The sequence below is a fragment of the Pelmatolapia mariae genome, linkage group LG22 (assembly GCF_036321145.2).
Source record: "Pelmatolapia mariae isolate MD_Pm_ZW linkage group LG22, Pm_UMD_F_2, whole genome shotgun sequence".
Lineage (NCBI taxonomy): Eukaryota > Metazoa > Chordata > Actinopteri > Cichliformes > Cichlidae > Pelmatolapia > Pelmatolapia mariae.
The window spans coordinates 26,723,837-26,745,849 of NC_086245.2; the positions used below are offsets into that span (position 1 = coordinate 26,723,837).

At 42.4% G+C, this 22,013-nt stretch overlaps 1 protein-coding gene across 1 annotated transcript; it reads left to right on the forward strand.

Annotated features, from left to right (window-relative positions):
- Nucleotides 1-1,080: 1,080 nt before the first annotated feature.
- lpcat1 (lysophosphatidylcholine acyltransferase 1) lies at nt 1,081-21,765 on the forward strand. Its single transcript, XM_065469909.1, has 14 exons — nt 1,081-1,291; nt 7,095-7,234; nt 8,625-8,839; nt 9,031-9,143; nt 9,276-9,336; nt 13,201-13,259; nt 14,367-14,401; nt 14,797-14,851; nt 14,980-15,062; nt 15,135-15,260; nt 15,620-15,773; nt 18,180-18,278; nt 18,866-19,004; nt 19,527-21,765. Exons 1-14 carry the CDS (start codon nt 1,205-1,207, stop codon nt 19,658-19,660), a joined length of 1,500 nt encoding a protein of 499 aa, XP_065325981.1. The 5' UTR covers nt 1,081-1,204; the 3' UTR covers nt 19,661-21,765.
- The last annotated feature ends 248 nt before the right edge of the window (nt 21,766-22,013 follow it).

The following is a 22,013-nucleotide window of genomic DNA, read 5'->3' on the forward strand; positions in this document are numbered from 1 at the left end:
TCAGAGGCGCATTCCACAGCTAGTGAAACCGTGCTGTGTGCGAGCATCAGCAAGTGACTATTTCAAACGTCCCTACAGCAGGTTCAGGTTCTTAGAAAAAAATGAGCTTAGATTTCTTTCGCCACCGTGATTATGATTATCAATTTGCTTTTGATGACTGACCAAATAAATTGATATGCTACAGTCACTTGCATATCACTTCATCTAGATCATACCACTAATTTCTTAGTTCTTTATTGAAGTAACAGCCGCTCGATTGCTGTGTAATCTGGCTAACATGTTGGTGGTCCTCAAAGAAGCAGTGGCTTTTATTCTCAATATTCTTCTAATCTAAATCATGTTGGTGTATTAGTTTTAGTAGAGATAATGTGCAATATATTTCGTTATATTGGTAAGGAGCCTTATGAAAGTGTTACATATGAAATAAAGAAATTACATGTTTTGCAAGTATATTTATGGCTCTTTGTGTTTGTATCTACGTTATAATCAATTCAGTCCTTTAAGTTAAACATCTTTATAGAACTATTTCGTCATATTTGTTGCAATTTATGCTGTCCTCTTAACGAGATCTCACGTTTTTTTTTAAAATGTAAGACTGGCTTAAAGAAAAATACTGTTTTCATTCATGTGAGGTATACTTGGCAGATTATAGGCCTATTTACAACAGTTTAAATATTTATATATTATTTTTTTCTGTTACAGATGACCGATTATAAGAAGGCAGATTTGTCAAATTTGATTGCCCTGCACTGTCGTTGCCTTCAAAGTAAAAGCTTCAACACGATGGTATAAATAACAATCTCGATTATACGTGTGAGCTTCCAGCTTAAAAAGCTAAAAAACAAGCAATGATTTTTTTCATGTGCGTTAAATAACATGGTCTTCACCTCAGTTCAGTTTTATGGGATTTTTTTTTTTTGTTCACTTTAGCGTCATTACAATGAGGAGGAATTGCGTTCGTTTTATTTTGAAACCTACAACGGGAACACAAACACAGTCGCTTCTTCCGGTTTCATGTAACTGGCTTGATCTGAAGCATGAGGTAAACGACACACCTCTCCACTCAGTCAGCATCATTGGTATCCGTGACAGAGTGACAGACTGAGGAGGAAGACTTCTCCAGCAGAATAAAATCAGCGAAAGAGTCACAGGACACACCGAGGCACCATTTTTCTTTTATTATTTGCGGGTCAGGTCGTTACCCATGAAGCCTTCAAACAGTCGCCCTTCAGGAGGGGGTAAAAACCCCTTCGTGCACGAGCTCAAATTGACCATGACAGAAAAAATAAAGGTAAGACATTAAAGATAATAACAAGTTATAAACTGTGTTTGTCTAAGATGATTTTAGATAGACATCTTCCTCCGTCCTCGTACCACAATGTGCTTCTTATTTAGTGACTTTCCTACACCTAAACGTTACCGACACTTTAATGACGCTGTTTTTTCATGACTCTTTATTCTGTGTTTAAGTATTCGGTAATGTTGACTGGAATAAAAACAGACGAGGAAAACACAGAACACGGATAGGGTTTAAATAACCGACATGAGTGTGAAAATGCTGTGTGACTGTCTAGGAAAAAAGTTGTTTCCTGGTTAAGGTCCGACACTCAGCTGAAATGACGACAAATAGATTAAAAGGACAAAAACCGTGTGGTGACAAATCTAGTTTCTGTGCCCTTTTAAAAAGCAGTTCCATCTTCTTTAAAGTTGTGTCATAGCGGATTTAAAAACATGCTGTGAATTCATTCAGTGTCGAGGAAAATCATGCAAGAGTAAGAGCTGCTAATAGAAAACGTAGTCCTTTTTTTCTTTTTTAAACTTTTGAATAAACTCGATTTTCTCAGAGATAAACAGCAGCACCTGTTCAGTCTTACCCACACAGCAGTAACTGCCATGCAGACCCATTTCCTGCATTGTTGGTGTTATCTGAAGCTTTTTGGTGTCATTGTGGAGTCAGCCACTTTCCTCACATTTTCCTGGATGGGTGTGTAAAGCCAGTCTTGAATCTTAATTGACCGTCTTTTGCATATCAGACATTTGCATTGTTTATTTTTTTTTAATGTTTTGTTTAATGACACGCCTGCTGTAGATGGGAAGACCTTGCAAGACCGAAACCCTGTGCACTATCATATTGACCTGATTAGCTGGCACAGTGTTACACGCTAATCAGCCCAACATACACTTCACTTCTGTTACGCCACAGTTCTGCATTTCCAGCTGCTTCCTTTCACTGAGTGCACACACAGTTGGTCTGTGTTTACGCTTGAGTTTTAGCCGACGGCTAAACAAGCTGACAGCTAAACAAGTTTAATGTGTACTCAGATAGTCCTCATTAGGCTGCCGGAGTGGTGAAAGCCTGCACAGCAGTAGGAAAAGCAAAGATGGGAAAAGTACAGTTTAAATAAGGTGTGTGCTCTAAAGCATGGAAATGTAGAAAAGACTCTTCAGCAGGACAGCTGTGGCTTCATTCCTGCATCAGTTGGCTCGCTGCTGGAGGAGAGCAGTATGGGTGAAATGATTCCTCATTAATCAAGCGGTTCAGCAGATTTTCTGACTTAAGTGATTTAGGGTCTGCTGACAGCATGCCAGTGTCCTAAACACAAGTTACTGATCAACGGAAAATCATGTTATCTAGTTAAAGGTATATGTGAAAACATGAAGAGAGCCCTGATCGACCCCCTCAGGTTTTCCTCTCCCATAGCTACAGGGCCCAGACGTATCTGCTTTCATGATTAACAAAACATACAAGGCTCTGAAAATTGGTTCACTGCTGCCTAACCATTAACAAATCCACTGAGATAAGATGACTGAAAAAAAAAAGTCCTGCTTGTGTTTATTATCAACCACTTGACATTGGCTTGCTGAAAGCTTTTAACTCCACCGTCCCACCAGCATCGCTCTTATTAGTGGCTGAGTGTGTCAGTTTTTCGGTCGGCATGTGCTTTAGGTTGGAAGCGTGTCTGTGCCATATGACCGCAGCAGGTCATCGAAGGTAAACTTGACCATGTGTGTGTCTGGTTCACACCTCCTGCTGCCTGCTTCCAGAGGGACGTTTTTCCACTTGCAGAACCTGTGAAGGGTTTATACGCTCGTGTAAACAAACACACGTTTTGCCTGAAGGTAAACAAACGAAAGCGACAAAACACAACTTCCTCAGTGCTTTTGATTCTAGAGATATGGCTGCATGGTTTCTTAATGTTTATGAATCTGTTTGTTATAGACAGTAGATTGGTGCTGCTCTTCCTGGAATGTCTTTTCTAACTTCCCAGCAAACATGATCACAGCACTGTAAAGCAACCAGGTCAGCAAATGAAGCTCATTCCAGCTGAGTCACACATTACTGAATGGCCAACAGCTGCCAGCTCTCAAGCTCACAAACAAAATGCCTGTGACATTAAACAGAGCTGCGATGTCCGGCGAATGGATGGGGATTAATACCAGACACGGCTTTAACAGTGTGTGTATAAAGTTGTGTTTCTTTAGGCTTTGATCTGCTACTGCCTGGCTTCAGTTCCTGCTGCACGGGCAGCCGAATTTTGACAAATGGTTGGACAGGTTAAGTGCTTCCTGGGTACGCATTCACTGCCTCAATGAAAACAACAGCCAAGAGCAATTACCTTCCTAACGGGTTAAAACTGTAGCGAGCCACAATACACAGGGGAGTAATGTATCTTGGGAAAATGGTGTGTCAGCGGAAGTGTTAAAATATTTTAGTGGATTTTGATCTGTTGTAATCGTCATCAAGTTTACCATTTATATGAGGATTATTTTTTCTGAAATAGGTGGTTTGTTGAACCTCTAAAAATTGAAATACCCATCATGATATCCCAATATCAGTCACTCCTATGGCCTTAATCATACAGGCCCAGAGGCCGAGCCCTGAGATTGCATATTCCCCTCAAGTGGTGTCTTGAGGTTTCTGGCTATTGTGTGAAATTGGTCACAAAGAGGGTGCTAGACCAAAAACTTGCTTGTGATTGATTTAGGCACTATCAGATTGCTGCGGATGCAACTAGTCTGCATCGAAGACACTGACCGGTCTGCAGATACTTGCTAACAACCACTAGTAGTGAAACTTTTAAAAGTGCGATGCCATGAGGTACAGACAAAATGTGCACATCTGCAGCTCTGCATGTCAATTCGTGCAGCACAACCTGTAGAACATTGTCTCAAAGTAATTTTTAATATTTCTTTGTACAAAGGGGAGCCAATAACTACAAATTCTGTGTTTTCACCTACAAATGACACATTTTGCCACATGTCAAGCAGAAATAAATATTGTAGCTGTGCATCTATAGAGCCAGGGGTCGCTGGACTTTAGGTCAGAAATAATAAAATATTTCAATCTTGATGGGAGTGGTCTCTACCGGGATGACATTTCCCCGATCTATAGGGCATAAGAGGTAACTGACTGGTTTAATGAATATGGAAATGACATGAATCATATGCTATAGCCTTCACATTCACCAGATCTTAACCTAAGTGAACACCTATGGGAGAATACTATTCCATCACATCTAGCTAACCTTCTGCTGCCTGGCCAGACCCCTGTGTGTCTTTGGTCACATTTAAGGCACGTGTCAGATGTTTTGCTTTGTTTCTTTGTGTGTGTAGAAAGTGAAAGTAATCAGAAGTAAGATGGACTGAGTCACTACATTCCTTAAATGCCTCCTGAAAGTGTTAACGCAACCATACATAGGTATGTACATGTATGTGTGTCAAGATTGTAGATTTCTAGAATCTCTTTAGCATTAGGTACAACAGAGCAACCTCATCAGTTACTATGATATGACAAAGAAATTCAGTGACTGCTTTAATCTGAGTTGTTTATACATTTTTTTAGTGGGTGAAAGATTAAAATGTTCAATATTGAACAAATTGAGCCATAGACAAATTGTGCGTTAATGTACAATAAGAAAAAAAATCTACATCTGTTGATCTGTAGTCACTTTTATTCTGTGTGCTGTAAGTAAGCTCAGCGCTCTTGAAGTGCATTTCTACTGCAAATTTCAAATCTTCAGCCAAGGATCAGCGGGCGTTCTCCTAAAACACTGGAAATTGCACCCCTCTGCCCCGCCCCTGCTTATTCTTATGCCACCTCTTGAGAAAATGTCAGCAGATCCTCCCAGATGGACTTGTTAAGCTCTGATGGTGACGCACAAGCTCGGATGGGTGGAGAGATGCGTTCGAGCATCATAAATCACCCCCATTGCTGCTTATTTATTAATGCAGCCCTGAAGAGTGCACCTGGGTTCCTCCAGATAGACAAATACACAGGGAAGAAGAGAAAGATGGGGCAGGAGGGGAGGGGGAGGTTACATATGACTCCCTTGAGGGGTGACAAAAAACACACCAGTGCAAAGTAGGAGGAAAACTATAAAGGGAAGAACAGCAAGATAAATGAAGGTACAGCTGAGCGACTTGGAATAGAGAGTGAGAGACTGATGGATGGATACGCGAGAAGCATGATTGTAGATCACTGTAAGGCAGGCTTGGAGCTCAATGAGAGGGGGAGCGCAATAAATGTGTAGAATGAAGGGATCAAATAGAGGTCATACGAGCAAAACGAAGGAGCTTTAAAATGTTACACAGTTTGAATTTGCCCTTGAGGCCGTGACTTTGTGACCCTGTTGGTGCAAACGCCAAATCTCTGTCATTACACAGTAAGAGAAAAGTCATGACAGGTCAGTCAACTCAATTTATATCCTTATCATCCTGTAGTTTTATCCTGTACAATTCATACCTTCGTATTTATGTGAAATTATTGCAAACTAAACCCAACACACGTGAACTTTTGTTGGCTAAACCCAATGAGAGTCATCCAGTCACCATGAGTGACCTTTACTAAACAGAAACACTAACAGAATTCTTTATGGTCATAACATTAGGCAATAAAAGTAGCAACTAACTCTCAGATCTGAGGCTTATTTAAGGTAATTCATGAGTAATCCCAGAGATTTGATGTGTAATCATGAACTCTGGTGAACAAACAGAATTTTTCAGGGGTTTTGTCAGAAAAAGGATGTGTGTTAGCACAACCTTTCCAGGAGTGGACATCCCACCGCATTCAAGGACCAGACTGTTGAGTGCTCAGGCTACAGGCCTCAGTTAGCATGTTTAAAAAAAAACATGTCAGCACATCTTAGGTTTGTAAAGATGCAACTGGACAAACCACAAGACTTCTGAAACCATGTCCTTGTACAGATGAGACCAATTGGTTTAGATCAAACACAGCATATCAGCACACCTAATACCTCACACCAACTGTCAAGCACGGGGGCAGAGGGGTGATTTAAAGCACATGATCTAGACACCTTGCCATCATTGAGTCGACCATGAACTCTCCTGTATACCGAATGATTCTTCAGTCTTCACTGCAAGTAGAAGATGGCTTTAGTCAGCATGGCTCAATCAGTTGATTTGTGGACTGCTGTTCTTTAAAGCTTCAATATTAGCAATGTAGCTGTTGGAGTTGAGGTTTTTTGTAGGAACAAAGATGTAATAAGCAAACGCTGGATCTGACTGAGAACCTGAGGATGCCGTGCATCCTCATTCAGTAGCAAATTGCGAGTCATGGGCTTGCCACACCCAAAAACACACAAATAATGGGATCTTTTACGTAGAGTCTGTGGTTTCAAACGACACCAGCTGTAGAAAGGGCTGTGTGTGAATAAGAGTATATTTTAGGATGATTTGCTGTTAATATATTGAAATAAACATTAAAAAAAGCTTTTTAATTGTTTAGATGCAAACACAATTAAGCCTATATCCTCCCTTTATTCTTACTTTAGGTAATTGGCATTGATAGTGCAAACCGCTGATTTGTGTTGGGCCTTTAAAGCGCGATTAGACAAGCACAGTTAGTGTTAATTATGTGGTTTTGTGTTCTGCTAAAGGCACACATGGAGTTTTGACATTGTAAAATGTAATAGCATGTTTCTCAGCTGTATAGGAATGTATGCTATGCTAATTATTGTTTTTTTTGACAGTTGGCTAAAACACACAGGGATGTTACAGTAAACAGGTTGTTGAAGTGCAGCGGAATAGCAGCAGAAGTGTAACTGTTTGTGTCTCTGTGTGTTTTGTCCCTGCAGATAGGACTCATGTCAGTTACAGTTTTTCCGGTGCGGCTGCTGCTGGTCTCTTTCCTCATGCTGCTGGCGTGGCCCTTCGCCTTCACGGCTTCCCTGGGACGTTCGGAGTTTGCGATCGAGCCTCAGTCGTGGTGGAGGAGGTGGGTTTGTGTGAAAGCACGCATGTGCTACTAAGACTTATGGGATTAGACAGAAATGTGTGAAAATCTCAGCGTCCTGTAAATTGTATTGCAATATATAATTATAAATTGAGATGTTGCCCACTGTCTGCTCAGTATAACATCAGCATGCTGGTATGCTTTTATACAAATGTTAGTTGTGTGAATAATTAGAATGCAGCACTCTGTCATTTTTACAGGTTCTTCGTTACTGACAACCTCTAAAAAATAAAATATTGAGCCCATTGCTGTATTTAAAACACAGAAAACACAACATTAGTGAAAAAGACTGTGGATTAATAAAAATTGTTGCTAAAAACATGAACAGATTTAGCCACTCACTCACCATCTGAAGATAAATATGTTCTATAGCAGGGGTCGGCAACCTTTCTGATGATGAGTGCCATCTAAAATTTCCTCAGAAGTCAATGTGCCATATGATTGCATTAGCAATAAATTTAATAACGCTCTATATCAACAGTTACACACTATACAGAACAACTTTATAGAACTATATTTGTTCGCAGATGTTGGCAAATCAGCTATTTTGAACCCCCCCCCCCAAACAAACACTTTTTTATCAATAACAAGAACACCAACAGCAAAGGAACTATACAACAGAAAATGCAATGCTATTTATGGTCTCCTCACAACAATGATAAGAAAAATAAACTGGGCCAATATGGCATGTTTGTTAATACAGAGATACACATGTTAATGTGTACACGCACAGCTATGGATTCCAGCTGCGTTCATAGTTCTGCAAACTCTGACTCCCACAGAGTCGAGCTTTTCAGTTCAGTCAGCTGCATTTCGATGTCCTCTGTGTCCAGCCAGTTAATGCGAGACAAATCCAGCTGCTCATTAAAGCTTTCTGGTTTGATCAGAAAACATTGGTCCATACACCTGAAAGTCACGAAAACTCATTGTGAATTCTGTCTCGAGTCTTCAAATGTATCCATGTATTTCTGTGGTGCTGATGCTGCACTGAGCGGACAGCTCCCTGAGGCATTTGAAGTGTCAGGAAGTGTAAATTTCAACATCGCTTGAAAACTCTGCCAGCTAGCAACATCCCTCTGACCGGTATGGGAAGTGATTTTTAGCCAATTGCAAGTTGAATCTGGTAGTTGGGGTTGTTAGCTAAGATACCGTCATTAAGAAACAACACAAATAATGTGTCTGTGCGAGCTAATTTGCGATGTGCACTGGTGGCCCGTCCGTAGATATTTATTTTTTTATGCACCTTCTCAGATTAATTCACTGCGTGTCGTGCCATCAGTTCTCCCTTTGTGTGCCAGCTGTGACACAAGGGCCCAGGGTTGCCGACCCCTGATCTATAGAAAATTTCAGCTGTCTGTGTGTCCTTCATCAGGTTTATAGACCTGTGTCTAAGAGCGATCATGCGAGCCATGTGGTTTTGCGGAGGTTTCCATTGGATCAAAGTGAAGGGACAATGGGTAGAACCCTCTGAAGCGCCCATCCTCACTGTGGCACCACATTCTTCTTACTTTGATGCCATCCCAGTCACTATGACCATGTGCTCCATAGTCACCAAACTGGAAAGCAGGAGCATCCCAGTCTGGGGCAGTAAGTGCACATTTACTGAAACTCCTATACTAATGTACAGCATATGCACAATGTAACAGAATGCATTCAGACAGGTAACTAAATTGATTTAGCTGAGCTCTAGATGCCTCCAGATATTATTATTATTATTATTATTATTTCTCTTGTTGTGGCTTACTTCCAAAATCCACCTCTTCATCATCCTCTCCCAGCTTTGATCAGCTACATCAGGCCAGTGTTCGTGTTTCGGTCAGACCAAGACTCGAGACGAAAAACTGTTCAGGAAATCAGGCGGAGAGCGTGCTCTGGAGGGAAGTGGCCTCAGGTAAACTACATGCATATACGCATAAGGGCACAGAGATCTGATCTCAGCTGACACCCGGGAATTTAAAGGTGATAAATTAAAAGCGAGAGCAAATTCGAACAAGAAATGAAGAGCGATTTGTGTCTGTTGCAGATCATGATATTCCCGGAGGGGACCTGCACCAACAGGTCGGGTCTAATCTTATTCAAGGCTGGTATGTATTCAGTCCACTTCCTGCTTTAGCCTGACTGTAAAGATAGTCTTGTTGTGTGTTTATTCTTACTGGTTCTCAATAAAACTGCTCTGAACTCGTCATGCATGCAAACTACCTTGATAAAATCTCATTCATTTCCATCTAGACCCACCATCAAGTCTGAAATTTTCACTCGATGGTAAAAGGCTCATTATTACACTGTAAATGAACCACGGCAGACCCGTTCATGTTTGCTTGCTTTTCAGCATCTACGTTTATTTCCACAGTTGTTGGTGCTGTAACACTGCAGTGTTAGGCTGCGGCTTTCCAGCCACCAGCCTAACACACACCAACAACAACAACCACATTAAACAGTCACAGACTTTTAAGGCGGTGAGGTGTGATTGTGGATGCCACTCAGGTGCGTCCGCCTTCCCTGTAGCGGCACTGCAGACCACGCCCCACCACATACCCGCATCGCCCAACTGAGGCCGGGGAGCCATCTGGCCGAATCAGCCCTGACCGTCGGCACCCCTGGCCCAGCTACCGGGAGGTGTCCATTCAGGTGGCCACCCACGTATCCAGTGGGGCTGGTGACGAGGTGGGTCTGGGGACCACCTGCATGTCCAGCAGCAGCCAGGAGCCGAGGCTCACAGGCAGCTTGGCGGGCGGCCTCCGCACAGGACCACACAATGCGCCGGCCTCTGGTGGAAGTGAGGCCGGTCCGGACAGCACGTGGACCTCTGGTTTGGCAGGAGCCTCGCGCGCCTCGATCTCCATCTCCAGCTTGGCAGGCGCCTCAACCTCCATCCCTGGCTGCGCCGATCTCTCACACGCCTCGTCCTCCACCTATGGCTGGGCAGGTGCGTGATTCAGTGGTGGGCCTTGCGGTTGCTCAGAGGCCCTCCTCTGGGGAGCAGGAACGGGTGTAGGCCCTTGCCTGGCAGCAGCCGCTCCCACCCAAGTATGGGCGCAGAGGCAGGCTGCATCCTGCCTGGCCTCACCCTGGTGGTCAGGATGGGCGCCAGAACAGTCTGGACCTCCTCCACTCCCTCGCTATCGGGGAATGCCGGTGGGGGTGGCAGCAGTGCTGGCCAGAACCCGATCAGAGCTGCCAGATTTTCAATCCTCTGCCTCCCACGCTCGATCCGGTCCTGGAGTTCTTCCTGCTGGCAGTGTGACACCGCCGCCTGCTCCCACTGTGTGGCAGTTAGCTCGGCCACCATTTGGGCCAGCTGTTCCCCTGGCTGGCCCGGCTGCAGTTCCGCCATGCCGCGTGCTAGGTTTCGGCACCACTTTAAATGAACAATGGCAGGCATGGCACCGCAGACCATGCCCCGCCACATACACCATCTTCCCTTTTTGCACAACTTCCAAACAACAGACTAACTGACTAGTTGCAAGCAGCAAAGTCGAGTAAAGTCATTTTACCTACAGCCGACTTTGAGCGTAAGTGGGACCGACCGGTGAAACTACATGATTTAATGTGTAAAATTTCAGAAAAAGTTCAGGTAGTTCACTGCGGAGACTATCATGTAATCACAAAATAGAAAGTTGTCGTTAATTCACAGAAAAATGTCTTTTCTTTTCTTTTTAAAGTAAACTTTAGTAGATAAAAAAACAAAAACAAAACACCCCAAATAGTTGCTAAAATCTGATGGGGTTTTTTTTTTTTTTTTACATGTAATTGTTTATCTATTAGTTTATTACTCATGTTGTAGTATGGATGGCACTGGGGGTGAAAATACAGCCAAGTTCAAAATCTATGTGCTCCTTCACATTTTCTAAAGCTGTCTAGTGCACTAGATTGGAGTCTTGGCCGGCCTGATTCTGGCCCCCGCACCTTATGTTTGAAACCCCCCTTTTTTTTCCTTTTGCTTGTCTTCTCTGATAAACATCTAAGTGATCAGACTGTTTTGTATCTTTCTACTTTAGACTTTTTCTAAAAGGATGAAACAAATACATGAATAACTCATGTATCCCTTTAAAACATTTGTGACAATTAGGTTCATTGTTGCCTTTGTTGCCTGAGAACTGTGTTTGGTTATAGTTCTTAGTAGTGGGTGTGTCTGTTAATGGAGACACTTGGTCTGTTTGCTTTGTTCAGTATACATTTCATGTAGTGTGCGTGGACTTGTAAACGATTATTTATGAATGAGGGTGACTCCATAGCTGCCAACTCGGGGTGTAGATGTCTGGTTAAATGAATTTCTCTTTTGACCCAGCGGGTCTGGAGGTTCGGTGACTTGCTTCAGGACACAGAACTGTTGCACTCATCTCTTTATGGTCTTGCTTTTCTGCTCACATCCCGTGTGTGTGTGTGTGTGTGTGTGTGTGTGTGGATATGATGCGTGACGTTGTCAGCCATTGTTCCCTGCCTGCTCTGTCTAATCCCCTTCCTTCCAGTCCATAATTCTGCCATTCGCAGCAAGCCCTGTTGGTCACACTCTGTCCTGCTTTCACTCACTGTGTGTGTGTGTGTGTGTGTGTGTGTGTGTGTGTGTGTCTGGTTAGATCATTGTGCGATGTGTTACCGGTCCTCTCTGGATGTGTCTCCTCTTGTTACATCTCATCACTGGCTCCCAGCTCAACAGATAAACTGTGTGTGTGTTAATGTGTTTTAGCCACCTGTGTTTGAATGCACACTGCAGTTATGTCCAGTCCTTTTCTAGTTTCATTCTCTTAATAGAGCCGTTTCTTTCATCATCTGTCTGCCTGTCCTCTTATTATAGTCCCGCCATTATCATTCAGATGCTGCAGATCTCTTTCACTCCTCTTCACGTTCTCACAGTCTCATGAGAAACCCGATTAATTATAACTTTATTCATTTTAAATGCCGGTCTCAGCCACTCATCAGTGTTTGTTGGTGGAGACTCTTTGTTGATTTACACCCGAGTTAATATGCCAGCTCTCTGTTTCATCAGCCTTTCCATCGCTGATATTAAACAACTATTAAAATCCTCCTCGCCCTGCCTCCAGGGCTTGTTATTCAAATACACGCTGAGCTAGGTGATTCATGATGCATGCGTCTGGTTTTCTTTTACTTACTTACTGTAATTTTTTCAGGTTGTTGTGTAGTTAGCTTTATGTGTTTCATTTACAGGGTACAAGGAACTTGTTATATATTAGATATATCATTTCTAGTTTTTTTTTTCTAGCAACATTTTCTTGAATCTTGGAAAAAGAAAACCTGGTTTTAAATCTACACCAGCTGATAATTATAGTACAGTTTTGATGATTTGGTGACTTTCAGCTTGAGCTACATGTTCACTGTTTTGGTGTGGTATAAGCAGCTTCATTCACAGCAGCATCAGGCAGATGTTTTATTCATCAAAACTCTAAAAACCTATTGTATGGTCTGTGGCCAGCATTAAACAGCCGACACACAAAGTTGGTAAACTGAGCCTGATGCTCATGTGTAATATTTGTAACCCTTTGCAATCCATTCATAAGTTACTGAATAGCTTGAGTAGGTCTTTGTCCAGTGATAAATATTGTATGTAGCTTTTATCAGCTTGCCCATCATCAGCAAGATATAATAGAATTCAATGGAAACGCTCTGTCCCTGTTCCCGATGTTATTTTGAGGTTATGATCTTATCACTCACGAAACCAGTTGATGCAGTCCAACTCTATTCTTTTTCTATACTCATAAAATCTATTTGGAAACCCCCTCCCCGTCATTTTCCATCAAATACTGCTAATTTCACAGTTACTTTGGCTCTATAAAAACAAATAAATTTGACTTATGACATGCCTGGCACAAGATAAAGAAGTAGGATTTAAATGAAAAGCTTTGAGCTGGGTTTGGGGACAATCGATCACGTTTTGCAAAAATACCAGATTATTGTTCTCATCACCTTCCTCCTCCTCTTGTCTTCCTCAGGTGCTTTCATCCCAGGACTCCCAGTGCAGCCAGTGATACTACGCTACCCAAACAAACTGGTATATACCATAAATCCTGTCCTCTTCCTTTTGATCCTATTCTGTGGCTTCTCCCATACCTGCAGCTTTAGACGTAGGTCACGTCTATAATGACTCCACGTACACTATACACACCCATACTGACACGCCTGTGATGCAGTGGGTTCTTTCCTTCGCATTAGTGTGTTCCTCTTGTGTTGAATGAGCTCATGTTGTAGTGGGATGATATTTCATCCTTTGTCTCTCACGCACACACGCATCGTACATACGTGCGCATGTACACATGCACACAGAGGTGTCATGTCTCTCTCTCAGCACCTCTCCCTGCGCTTTCATTAAACATGCAGCTCCTGTTACCTCGTTTTTCTTTTCATTCCCTCGAAAGCCTTTGTCACTGTTTCCCGTGGTGCTCGGTGTACTCACTGCGCTGACGTCTTTGACACCGTGGCACCGCAAGATAGTTAAGTGAGGCAGAGAAGGTGAAAATAAAGGACAGGGTGACTGCTTCTTAGTTTGTTTTTTCTCTGCGCACCACAAGATGTGCTTCCATTCAGTCTCTTTGCATTTGTTAATTTAGTGATGGCCGCCTTCTTCGATGCGAGGTCAAGTCAGGTCATGTTTGGCAGCTCTCACGTTATGAAACTGAGTGTGGAATAGCAGCACGCAGGAAGTGTTGTAGAATTAAGGGGGTTTTATGGTTTTTTTTATTCTTCTCTCGGTTGGGGGTGAGGGGAGAGTCCACAGCTTTATTTCAGTCTTCCTTCCTTCAGGGGAGCGTCGCTATTGGTTAATGCAATTTTGAATTGCAGCCTACCTTGTGTCTGACTTTTAAATGTGATAGCCATGACCCTTGCCTTGAACAATATATTAGACTATTTCCATCTTATAAAATATAAAGTGAGGTGTTTTGCTTTCACAAAGCAAAGTTGAGGCTTCAAAAACAATATTCTGCAAACCAACAGGTGGTGTCACTGTGGCTACATCATTTTTTTTCTATACAGGCTAGGACCTCTGCTCACATGCTATGTTTCACTGTAATAAGTGTGCCTCACAGTGATTATGGATACATAAAGAGTTTGTGGATTTGTATAAAACTGCTTCGTGGGGTGTTTGTTTCTCTCTCCACAGGATACCATTACATGGACGTGGAAAGGCCCTGGAGCGTGAGTGTTTCTTTCTCTCACACACCTTTACACTCACTGTGGGAATACGCTGGGAATATGTCTGCGAGGCTGTGTGTCCAGGACACTTTTGTTCCATCAGGTAGCGTTAAAAAAGCACAGCGTGCAAAAAAACACACCAAAAAAGGGATCAGGTGCCGTTTTTTTAGCCGACCAGAGCAGAGAGGTGCATGTGTAACGGGCTGGTTAAAAGCAAACATCGTCGTCGGGTGCGGTCGACTTCAGCGACGAATGCAATGCAGTTGCTCCCAGCGCATTCCCAGGGTTATATAGAATATACACAAAACAACAACACACACAGTCTCCCACTCTCTGTTATTAAAGTCAAAAGCTATTTATTTCCATCAGGGTGTAGATGAAACTGTTCTGTCTTTCAGGTTTCACATTTTGTGGCTCACTCTGTGTCAGCCTCATAACTCCATTGAGATTGAGGTGAGCGGTTTCGTATGACAGAAGTCAGCAAACTAACTTATAGCAATTCAGCATTTATTATGTTGCCGAGCAGTATGATCAGTGTTGGTTTGACACAACAACAAGACTGAGTTGAACTCTCTCTTTAGTACTTGCCTGTTTACAGTCCATCGAACGAGGAGAAAGAAAACCCCGCGCTGTTTGCCAGCAACGTCAGAAAGCTCATGGCCAAGTAAGTGTCGAATAATCAACGCACGCTTGCTTTGGATGTTCTTGACTCAACACTTTCTCTCTCTCCTCCTAGGGCGTTGGACCTGCCGCTCAAAGACCTGTCCTTTGATGACATTGAGATCAGCCTATCGCACGGCCCTCTGGGCATATATGATGATAGCAGCCTCCTAGAGTTCAACCAGCTAATATGTCGTTTAGGGTAAGTGGTGGGAGACTGGAACGACTAGTTAAACTGCTTGGCTGATGGGTGCTGAGTCAACACTTTGGGAAAAGTGTGTAAACACTGCCACCTATTGGTGGCTGAGCAGAAACACACACACCAAAACCAAAAGCCAAAACAAAAAACCCCAATGAACTTCAATTTACGATAAGTATAATTATAACTATGTTGGACCTCCTTTTTTTTTTTTTCTTTTCTTCCTCCTGGATTTATTTTAAAAAAGGGTAAGGAAACTCCACACTTTGTACTGTCTTTTTTTAGTGTTGTTTCCAGTATGACTTACTCATATTTTATCTGGCTTCTTTGAGGTTTTTCTTTTTTTTGCTTTGTCCTAACAGACTGAGAGCAGCAACAACAGACAGGGTGCTTGAAGAGCAGGCCAGGAGAGCCAGGAAGCTGCAGGGAGACAAACTGGGTTTGGAGGACTTTGCCCAGTTCCTCAACCTCCCTGTTACAGACACACTTAAAGAAGTTCACAGCTTCTTTGATGAGGTAAACATTAAGGAAGCGCAAGATATAGCGAAGGGAAATGTATAAACGTGGATTTAATGTTAAGAAAAGTTGATAAAATTATTATTTTTTAAAAAGATCCAGCTACGCTCAAATAATCACACAAAGTTATAAAATGAGCTTCACAGAAAAATACATAAAAATCTGTTCTTTTCTTTCTTTCTGCAAGATATAAAAACGATTAAAATTCTTAAAATTTGTTTCGAAATTCACGAAAGTCACAATAAAATAAAATAAAGTTTTCATAGCAGAGAATAAAAAAGGTAAAGTTAATTAATTTTACTTCATAGTTAATGTGTTTGCAGGGTGAATTTGATTGATTCCGCCCTTGAAGGGAAGCGGCGAGGCATTTTGAGCAGGACTGACGGGCCACAGAGGAATGTTTAGGATATGAGGAGAATGTTTGGAAGTTTGGAGGCTTTTAGAAGAAATTGCAAAGTTTTCTTCTCCTGCATTTTTGATAGAAACTAGTTGTAGAGTTTTAGATTTTTGTCATTGAATCTGTTTTTAGTGTTGTGACCATTTAAACCGAGCATAGTTTAAAACCACATCTGCAAGGACACACAAAAGGTCTTATTCGCTGCCTTTAACATTCCATTTTATCAGTAACACAATACAGGGTTTGTGTGGTTTAACTCTGCCTGTGTGTATCCTAAAAAGGTAAAAGATACATTTCTAATAGTGAGCCACAGTTTTAACAGTGCTTTTCTTTGTGGCATCCTGATACATAAATCTAATAATAAACAGAGGGTTTTACAAGGTGCTCAAAGGAGCGATAATTTTCCAGAAACTCCTTAAAAAAAAAAAAAAACAAGTTTATGAGCTGAATCCTTAAATTAAGACAAGATGGTTTTCTCTGTACTATGTGAACAATCACACAGTTACAGTCTGACGTTAATATGGAGGCATGAACATTAGGCACTGTGATGGTCCACAGGCATCAACAAATAGATGTTTTCTTGCTAGTTGTAAGCTCAGCAGCTTCATCTGTTTGTAAGAGGCAGCCAACCATAAAGAAGCTAATTTAAAGGAAGGGGAAAGGCAACCGAAACAGTGTTATTTCACAGGCTCAGTATAAGCTAAATAAGGATTATTGTGAGCTATGAGTCATCCAAAGCTTCTCTAGTAAAATTCTTCAGGAATAAAAATATGCAGCTGGAAAAGTGTAATGAGTCCACTTTAAATTTAAAACTTGGGCATCTTTGTGCGTAGACTGAACTTTGTGTGGCTGTCTAGTCCTAAATGCAGTCAAATACCATCATAGCCTCTTTAAAATAATAAAAATAATTTGATATTGATAAAATACTTTAATTGGTTGGGCTTGATAGTTAGCTGGGTAGATTCTGTCTATGCTGACCTCTCAACAAGCATCCATCCATCCGTCCATCCATCCATCCATCCATTCATCCATCCATCCATCCATCCATCCATCCATCCATCCATCCATCCATCCATCCATTTTCTTCTGCTTATCCGGGGCCGGGTCACGGGGGCAGCAGCCCCAAACAAAGAAGCCCAGACCTCTCTCTCCCCAGCCACCTCCTCCAGCTTGTCCGGGGGAACATCAAAGCGTTTCCAGGCCAGTTGCGAGATCTCTCCAGCGTGTCCTGGGTCTGCCCCGGGGCCTCCTCCTGGTGGGACATGCCCGGAATGCCTCACCCAGGAAGCATCCTTGTCAGATGCCCGAACCACCTCAACTGACTCCTATCGATGTGGAGGAGCAGCGGCTGAATGGCTGAACTTCTCACCCTATCTCAAAGGGAGAGGCCAGCCACCCTTCGGAGGAAGCCCATTTCCGCCGCTTGTATCCACGATCTCGTTCTTTCGGTCACTACCAACAGCTCGTGACCATAGGTGAGGGTAGGGGCGTAGATCGACCGGTAAATTGAGAGCCTTGCTTTTATACTCAGCTCTCTCATCACCACAACAGACCGGTGCAGCGTCCGCATCACTGCGGCCACCGCACCAATCCGTCTGTCGATCTCCTGCTCCCTTCTCCCGTCACTCGTGAACAAGACCCCGAGATACTTAAACTCCTCCCCTTGGGGCAGGAACTCGTCCCTGACCCGGAGTGGGCACTCCATCCTTTTCCGGCTGAGGACCATGGCCTCACAACAAACATGTTATATTTAAATGAATTAAATAATTAAAATGCTTGGGCTAAAAGTGGTCTATATTTAGTTTGAAACCTTGTCTATATGGGAGCTATGACACCGCCACAAAGTTAAAATCAGGGTTAGTGCTTAGTAGGTAAATATACTAGAGACTTCATATGTACACCACAGTCCTCCATTTCAATCGATAACATGATCAGATCAATGAATACTTGTGTTGTAAGTGTGAGGCTTAACCTGCTCCTTTTGTTCACCGAGGTGTTTTTGTTCCCAGCATGGAGATGGACAGATAGACGTCAGACGATACGTTATTGCTCTGTCTACCGTTCGTCGACCCACAAAGTCCATGGAAACCCTCAAACTGGCCTTTAAGGTAAGAGTTTTTATACTGCTTACTGTGGTTTAACATACACTGACCAACAGCTGAGCAAGTACACCTTGCTAGTATCAGCTTTTACCCTGAGAGCTGCCTTACTTCTATATAGCATAGATTTAACAGGGTGCTGGAAACATTCCACTGACACTTTGGTCCATAGTGACATGATGATGCAGATTTGTGAGCTGAACATCCACAGTGTGACTCTCCTGTTCCACCACATTACAACATGTCCTCTACTGGATTGAGATCTGATGACTGTGGAGGCCATTTGAGTACAGAGAACTCATTGTCAAGTTCAAGAAACCAGTTTGAGATGGTTTGGCTGGAATTCTCAGATCAGCCTGGCTGGCACCAGCAGCCATGCCTCATTCAGAGTCACTTAAATCACCTTTCTTCCTTATTCTCATGCTGGTTTGAATTCCAGCCGGTCCTCTTGACCATGTCTACATGCCTAAATGCATGGAGTTGTTGCGCTATGATTAACCTGTGCTCATTAACCAGTTTAACAGGTGTACCTAATAAAATGGCAGGCGAGTGTAGGTTTCCTAGTATTGTGCTAACGCTTCGTGCCGGGTTCGCAGATGTATGAGAGCGAGGAGAGCGGGGAAATCCTGGAGGAGGAGCTAGCCGGCATCTTGGAAATCATGTTAGGAGTGAAGGAAGTGCGACTTTCAAGTGCGTGCTTAACGCTCGGACCCGACACAGGAAAGATCACTTATGGTAAGACCCTGTTTCTGTTTGTAACATGTTTTAAGCATTTTAACACATTGACAGAGATGTCAAATTATTTATAGGACCATTGTACTAATGAGCCCACGTTAGAGATGATTGACAGCATCTGTCAGCGTGTCCCCCACTTCGTCTGTGCTGTCACCGTCACATTTGATTTCTTCTCGGCTTTACTGAAGAAAATAAATACCATCTGTTAGACGAGATTTTACATCCACCATCTGCCTTTTCTAGAAACTGTCAAAGCCTCTGTGAGCATTCTTTTCTTTTCCAATAAAAGAACCTTTTTATTTTTACCATAAAACAACCCATCTGCACAAAATAGCCACTTTCAGTCCGATCTCTAATGATCTAGAATGATCAGAGTAATTATGCTAATGCTGCTAAACAAAAGAGCTAATTACATATGCTGTTTAAATGCCACATATTACATGTTATATTTAAGTTTAGTGTGTTGATTAGTAAAAATGTAAAGTTAACATTTGTTTTAATCTCACACTCCATCCCTGCCAGATGATCTTCTTCATTACATCCAGCAGTTTCCATACTTTGCTCTGGACTGCCTCCACTTTAAAGACCATCCACGGGATTTCTGCGCAGGCCGATCTCAGAGCTGCAATGGCCAGAGCCGCAGCAAAGACGACTAACTCACAGACTCAAGCCACTTTTTTACCTTCTCTATGAGACCCCATCAATGCTGTCACAACGGTGCCTTCAAGTGCAGGTAGAGAAAGGGCAAAACTTTTAGGAAGAGTATGAATTCCTGATCCAGATAATGTTTTTATTTTTTTTATTTCTTTCTTTGCCTTCCTTTATTTTTAATGCCCACTATAATATTAAGATACATTTTGTGTGCTCCACAAATATTTATATATATGTTTATAAAGAACAGATTGAAAAAGGAGGATTTTATGTATCCTTATGTATTGGAAGGTTAGCACTGTTGTTATCTCAGGCTAATGGACACTAGCACAATACCTGCTGTCGTTGCAACTGTATGGTTTCATTTCAAACCAGCATTAAGTGTTGGTAAAGGCAAAAAAAAGTAAGTGTTGACACTTTGCATCTCGGCCCATATTTATGTGTTTATATTCCCAGATTACTGCCATTAAAGTTTTACGCGTCACCAGCATATTGCAGTACATTTGCATAACCATTTGCATTACAATGTCCAGACTGTGTGTTGCTTACTGTACAAGTACCTTTGAGGGTGTTACTGCATCTCACCACACATTCAACAACAAGCTTGTTCATTTTCCTCAGAGTGTCCGCTTTATGCAAAGTCTGAGATAACAGCTGTGGTTTCTGAGCTGTAGCACCAGCATCGTTCTCCTCCTCCCCCTTCTCCTCCTCCTCCTCCTCGTTGGGCCTCACCACTGGGGTTTTGGTGCTGTGTTTAGATTGCAGGGGCCTCTTCAGTGATTCTCTCCCCAGCAGAAATAACATGGAAACTTCCACAATGCATCGGCTCTTGCCCGCTCTCCTGACGGCAGGATTGGATGTGTTCCACTAGTAAATAGCAGGATTATCTGTTACTTTTTCTTTTTTTCCTCCACAATAAAAAAGTTTTCGGAGTACTCTCGGGTTCTAAAACTGCTCTTAGAGATTAGAATCCAAAAGGTTCCCCATAAGAGAAAAACTATATACAAATTAGAGCATGATTGAAAATACTGACAATTCTCAGCTTTAAATTACATTTCAGATGATTTTTCATGTGGAGTTTTAGTTATTAGTGAAAATCTGGATGAAATGTCTGCATTTACCCAGACTGAAGTTAAAACACTCCCTCAGTGCTTTCACTCCTGATTTTCAAAAGCACGACTAAAGAGGTGCCAGCGTGACAGCTGTCTGATTTCCTGCTCCGAGAGTCTTAATGAATGTGGGCCCAGATGTTAGACTGCTGCCTGCAACTACCTGCATACTTTTGTTTGTGCATGAACCTACAGTTATATGATGAGCAAAACAATTTCTCCACCTCTGCGTTAAACAGTTAGTAAAACACTGCAAAGGATGACAGCTTGGTATTTGGATGAACATATCTTTAAAAACTTGATAAATAACATGTCTTCGCTTTCACATATCTATCCCTTTTTTTTGGTTTGTTTTTCTGCAGTTTTAAAGTTGATCTGTGATGGTCACATTTCATGCCTTATGCCTAGTTTCCATTATGTTTTAAAATTCAAAGCAGAAATCAAAGTTTTCTGCGTTTTATTTTACAAATACGACCTGTTTTGTCATAGTCACTTACTGTGCTTACCCACTAGGGGGAGCTCTGCTTTTATAGTTGTATCTTAAGATGCTTTGAGTTCTCTAAAACTGCCTGACAGTGTTTGTATGAATCAATGCAATGGGTCACGCTTACCTTAAAGCTATCATCAGTGGATTTTTGTCCACAGCTCTTTGTCCATCTTTATCTGTTGTCATGTTCTCTGTGTTTTTCTTTTGATCATTATTAGCGAGTTAATGAAAAGGCAGTTCTGTACATGCGCATCCTATTGCTTTCGTAAGACCTCTTCTCATCTCGGTCCACGTGGTGGCACTAGCTCCGTATGCTATGTACACCAGAGAGCTCATGCACCACTGCCCACCTGATGGACAGCAAAAGCATTACCTCATCCCTTGCTTTCATTCCTTGAGGTAAAAATAGACAGATTAAGCCTGGGCTTTGATGAGAGAAACCTACAGAGGAGGTGTGGAAGCAGGGAGAGAGGGATAGAAATGGAGGAGAGAAACTAAATGGATCGTTCTGCTCCAAATCCAATTCCTAATAGCTGCAGGGAGGGAGGGTGGGTGGGAGGAGAGAGAAGAAAAAACAGTCAAAGAAAGCAGAGAGGGAGAGTGGAGATATCACGTCTAACAATTAAGACCTGCCTTCGGGGTCTAAAGAAGAAGCTTTGTTGAGGACATATAAATTGCTCATTGAGCAGCGCCTCACTGCAGACTCCTTCAGATACTCCTGCCTCAAAGGAATATGCCATGAAAGACAACAGCAGCAGCAGC

Coding starts and splice junctions, on each gene's coding strand:
- lpcat1 (XM_065469909.1), top strand. CDS start 1,205: ATGAAGCCTTCAAACAGTCGCCCTTCAGGAGGGGGTAAAAACCCCTTC. Junction 13,260..14,366: donor TACGCTACCCAAACAAACTG/GTATATACCATA, acceptor CTCTCTCCACAG/GATACCATTACATGGACGTG. Junction 15,063..15,134: donor GTCAGAAAGCTCATGGCCAA/GTAAGTGTCGAA, acceptor CTCTCCTCCTAG/GGCGTTGGACCTGCCGCTCA.